Consider the following 6000-nt stretch of genomic DNA (forward strand, 5'->3'; position numbering starts at 1 on the left):
AATGAAGGCATCTTTTCAGTGTCTAGTTATACACATACATATCCTAGGTTTTCAAAAGCATGATAACTGGGCATTAGCTGGACATCAGGAGGTTTAGGTTATTTTTAAACTATACCTGATGATACAGGGGACTTCAACATTAAGGATATGTGGTAGATCAGTAAATTCAAAACCATGTTTTTTCAGTTTGTAGTTAATAAAAATTATCTGCTAATACCAAAGAAACCAACAAACAGTTGCCACTGACCATTAGTTCAGTTTGTGTTACACCAAAAAAGCAAGAGGGAGAGGAAACTTTACATTATTTAATTTTTTCTTTTGCTACAATTTAAAAAAATCACTAGTCTAAATGAAATAGGTAGCTGACACAGAAAACAGTTTTTTGAGAAAACAGCCTCAAAAAAAAAAAAAGAGTTCAAACTCACACTGCTGATTCTACACACAGATACCTAAGCAAACAGGCAAAACAAGTTTCCACTTGACCAGGAACCCAGCAACACACAGTTAGGAAAAGCAATACTGGAGAGCTGATGAAGCCTTAAAAGGAAAACTCAGTAGGCACCCAAAACAAAATACTTAACTTGCATCAATTACTCAAAATCAAATGATTTTTAGAAAATGATCTGCAAAGTTAGCCCTGAGCACCTAGACTTTAGTAGAAATCCCCAAAACCCACCCTACTCAATTCCTATTATAAAAAATTGGTCCCTCCAATCAGGGCTATATCCTGAGAGATTCTGTCAGAAGAATAGACATAGGCCAAAGTAATTTCAAGGACCCTGACATAGAGGAAAAATAAAAATTTAAAAGACACTTGTCTCTTCAATTGTGTCTACTGTATATTTTACAATCAACTACGGAAAAGATTTATTTGTCCATGAAGCAAAAGCAAGCTATTATATACATTTAAAAATAAGCCACTCTAGTGTTTACATCAGCATTTCCTCACAAAGATATTTACTCCTTTCCAAAACCTAACACTACAATGAAATACATTTTCTTAGTATTATTTACATTCCTAGTTATACACATACATATATGTGTATATATGTATCCTGGGCTCTAAACTGAAGATTCCATTTTTCAATATATTTATGCTCACAATTTCACCCTGTATATCTTCTATCAACCAGATGTACTTCTTTGGCCTTTTAACTGCCAAAGAATCACCTCAAGTCTGAAAGGAAGGAAATGCCCAGAGGAGAGAGAAAAAGGCAGGTGACCAGACTAAAGTTGTCAAACAACCTTCTATGTAAAAAGACTGAAGAAATCATTTCATCTATAAAATGTCCTTAGCAGAACTGATTAAGGTGCCCTAGAAAGTGGCACATGGGCTATTTAAACTGAGATATAAAATGGTGACACTTCATAATTTAAATGCTACTACTGTAAGAGATGATCCTGCAAACAACTGAGAGACTTCATCTAGTCTAGGTCAGAGACACCTATGTCCACCATCAGAAGAGAGGACAAACGGAGTTACCCTCAACATCTCAAACCTCTATTTTTGTCCTTGCAATTATTTAGCAATTAATTCCTATAAAAATGAGCAATGGAAAAATATCGAGGTCAAATCCCATGCAAAATTCTTATAAAAAGAATTTGAGCCGAATTGGACCCCTATAGATAATATATACCATAAGAAAATGCTCACATCATAGACAAAATTATGATTTACTATTTCAACACTAGATAAAAGACAATATGAAAAATGATACAAGTTGGCATATACCTGAACTAGAAATAAGATGGCAGAACTCAGAAAATAATTCAAAATTAAGAAAAATCATTTCTGAAATAAAGACTAAAAAAGGAAAACAAAAGTGAAAAAACCCCACAGGTAATGCATTATAATGGGGATTAGCAAACTATGACCCATGCACCAAATCTGGCCATCACCTGTTTTTACAAATAAAGTTTTATTGAAACACAACCAATGGATACCTTCATGGTACAAAATCACAGCTGAGTATTTGAAACAGAGACCATATAGGGCACAAAGCCTAAAATACTTATTGTCTGGCCATTTACACAGTGTTTCCCAACTCCTACAATAAGAGAAATGGAAGGTAAAAGAAGAAATATTTTGAAAAGCAAAAATAAATGAAGATATACTACTATAGATTTTTTTAAAGGATACAAGAGTAAGTTATCAGTGGCTCTGGGGAGGTAACTACAGGCAGTTATTATTTAAACGGGCAGGGTTTCTATTTAGGATAAAATATTTTAGAAATGGACAGTGGTGATGGTCTTACAACACTTTGAATGTTAATGCCATTGGAGTGTACACTTAAAAATGGTAAATTTTATGTTATATATATTTTATCAAAAAAAAAAAGAGCAAGTGGCAAATTTGGAAGACAGGCAAAGTTCCAATATACATAAAACCAAGAAAAGAATACTAAAAACTGTAATTTAAGAAAACTTGAATGCATATATGCATAACCCATGGACACAGACAATAGGGTAGTGAAGGCCTGCGGCAGGGAGTAGGGGCCGCCTTAATGTGGTCAATAGGGGGAAAAAGGGAGATTTATGTAATACTTTCAACAATAAAGATTTAATTTAAAAAATAGAATACTATGAAATCTCAGAATTCAATGCTTTGTTAAAAGCCTTTTTTTAAAGACCTCACCCTGAATTTTTCTTTAAAAAGGAGACCTCATCAGAATATATTGACCCTTTAACAAAATTATGTCACTACGAGGCACTGAAATAAGAAGATATCATCACTCTAAATTTATATGATTTATAAAGTTTTGACTGCTATCCTTTGAACAATAGAAAACTGGGGGTCAAGGATCTTACCTATAGAAGAGAAAGTCTTACATAAACTCTAGTCAACAATATAGGACTGGGTCATTTTGATATAGCCATCTTAAGAAGGCATTAGAAATAGTGTTTTGAGAACTGTATCAAAAATGAAAACTGAAGATTATGTTTCTAATTGTGGATAGGGTGATTCCATTGTCTCTAAGCCATATTTTAAACAAATAGTTATCATAGTCCAAGATAGGATAGAAAGGATTCTTAATTGTGCTGCTTGGAAAGAATTTTGGTTAATCATGGTAATATTTTTTAAAAGTCATAAGGTTTAAAAATGATTTCATATGATTTCTGAGATCTTTAAAAATTGATTCATTTCATTCTATAGAACTGTAAACTCATTTTAAAATGGAAATAAAGACATTAATTAACATCCTTCCAATCTTTATTTGGCTAGCTAGTTGGACTCATCTTTTAAATCCCTGCTTAAAAATCTCTATCTGGAAAGACAAAAGTCCCTATTATCTGCTCCAACAGATAGTATAATAATGTACTTTTTCTATCACTTTAGGCTACATACTTTGGGGTTTTTTGTTATTATTGTTCTTGTCTAGCTGTCCCTTCCAGACTGTAAGCTCCATAAGGGTAAGGACTACTTATTTGCCATTTCAAAATTGTATCCGTATTTAACACCTGTTCTATGATAATAAAATATTTGTGAAAAATGAACTACAAGTTTTAAACCTTTCCATCCATCCAAGAGATTGTACCTATTTCCTATCTTTAAAACAACTATTCAGACAATTCAATGAATAGCATTCCAATCAACTAATCGTCAACTGAGAATTACTTTTAACTATACTCAGACTATACATGACGGAGAAGACTAGATTTAACAAAGCTTTAATCTATACATAGAAACATAAAGTAAGGTAAACTGACTATAGGGTGGTTTGTTTTTATACCATGGAGAGTTTTACTGTTTTTGTTTTGTCTTGTTTTCCACAAATGAACTAAACAATTTTTTTTTCCCGGTAACAGCCAGTTCAATAACTACAACATAATTACAGGACTAAAACAAAATAAAAAGTAACTGTTACGACAAACAGAAGTAATTTGGAAGATATGCTCTACTTCATGTGTGGCTAATCCTAAACAAGTTCATTATGACACAAATAAAAAATGTAAGTATCATCTGTGATTACTTACAATGCAATAAGCTGAGGAGTGACAAGATTTGTGAAACAATATTAAAATAGTCAAATTTGGAATAAAGTATGCAAAAAAAACAACCTTGGTTAATTTATAACACCAGGCATAGGCCTTTCATTTGGCCTAAAGAAAAAGAAATGCTAATTCATCTAAAATAAGCAGGATCCCGGAGCAAATATCTAGTTAGATGAAAGCCTGTTTATGATTCAACTCACTACATTCCCAATAGTAATGTCTACTTGCCAAGAATGGATCCAGTAATCTACTAATGATTTCCTGTGTTTCTCATATTGTTGATCTGGCCCATTAATGAGACACAAACAGCATTTGTAAATAATGAAATGTAATCAGATATAAAATATCAGAGTACAACACGTGTAGTAAGGGAAAGTATTGTTTCCTGAAACTTTTGATTCAGTTTGTGTGTGTGACAATGTAAAATATGTTTCTAACTATTGGTTGCAATAAAAATTGTGTGAATCTACTCTAGAAATATATACCCCCAATTAGTTCCTTTCACCAAAACTGAGAAAGTAGAAATTCTCCATCACAATTACTCACAAAAATTAAAAGTGACATCATTATAGGTTATAGGCTATAATAGTTGAAACTTGATTTCACAAGCTCCAAAATCAAACTGTTTGGAGTTCAAATCCAGGTTCCACTACTTCCTGTGTGAATTTGGACTTATTTAAACGGTATGTGCTTCACTTTTGTCATCTGTAAAATGGGGATAAGAATATCTTGCAAGTTTTGGTAACAATAATAATATATATAGTAAGTTCTTAAATCATTTTCCATTAACAGAGCAAACTGAAGGCATGATATATATTAGAAACAGCAAAAAACTTAACAGAGGTATCTTTGGCTTGTTTTCTTTGATGTCTGCGTGTGTGGTGCTTTTTTAATTTTGTATATTTCTGTCCTATATAAATTGTATAATGAATAATTTAACAGGTATATTTCTAATGTCATGTTTCTGATGTAGATAACATTATAACCTTTATTTTTAAATACATTAATAGTAGTTAGGCTGTGAGAATATGTCCTTTGCTTTTGTTTTATATTTCTGTAGTTTATAAAAATATACTAGATGTTTTTAAAATTAAAAACCTAATTCCAAGGTTTAGGAATTAGAACTTTTTCTTGAGAACTTATGTGCCAAGTGCTTCTCACTAAATACTCACACCATCTTAGTATATAATTTTTGCCCATGAGAAAACGGAGGCAGCTGAGATGAGCTAAAGTGACTCTGTTAGACAAGTAACAAATAGCAGTGTCCAGGACTTCAAATCCTGTATTTCTTCTATTATCACATAATGCATCCAAATATTCTTCTCCAGTTGTTTCATAGAGGGATATTGTGATCTCCCAATTAGACTGTACACTTGAGAAGGGGGAAAGTTTCACAAACTTTACTTTTGTCTCCCACCGGCTTACCAAGACTAGGACAGATCCCTGAACACTTGTGGAGTCGCACTCAACTTCTTTTGTTCTGCACTCTCCTCATGGGACATACAAACCCTTGTAAAAAACGAAATAAACCAGCAAACAAACGACAATACTCTAAGGCTGCCCAAATCTAACTTCGTTCCTACACAGACAGAACCGAAAAAAGTTTACGTATACCCCTATCCAGGTACTACCACGAAGGGGGTTCGGGAATGAGTACAAATATCACTAAAAAGAATGGATTCCCACGTCCCCCCACCACGCCCCCGTCACCCAGGCGCTAAGGAAAGGAACCACCGTCCCTAGTCCCTCCGCGAGGGGTTCAAGAGCCATAACCACGCCCCCATCTTGTTCCAGCACAATAACTTCTTTTTCTTTCCCGACCGGGACCCTAACTTCAACACCCTTAAAAAGCAATATTGAAAAGTTTCTGACCTGCGGCGAAGTGCAGGGGAGACGATTTCCGGCCGGCCATGTCCTTGGCGTTCACGTTGGCCGCGTCCACCAGCCTCTTCACCCGGGACACGTCCCCATTGCGGCAGGCCTCCAACAGCTCCCGGAGCGCCCCCC

The 6000-nt window shown here is 34.3% G+C and overlaps 1 protein-coding gene across 1 annotated transcript in view; it reads right to left on the reverse strand.

Annotated features, from left to right (window-relative positions):
• TNKS (tankyrase, TRF1-interacting ankyrin-related ADP-ribose polymerase) overlaps positions 1-6000 on the reverse strand; it is a 142992-nt gene that overhangs the window by 135067 nt on the left and 1925 nt on the right. The window contains 1 exon segment of the mRNA XM_014537931.1: positions 5866-5995. Coding sequence (XP_014393417.1) covers positions 5866-5995 — 130 coding nt within the window.

Source organism: Myotis brandtii, unplaced genomic scaffold, assembly GCF_000412655.1.
Source record: "Myotis brandtii unplaced genomic scaffold, ASM41265v1 scaffold185, whole genome shotgun sequence".
In the NCBI taxonomy this organism is placed as follows: Eukaryota; Metazoa; Chordata; class Mammalia; order Chiroptera; family Vespertilionidae; genus Myotis; species Myotis brandtii.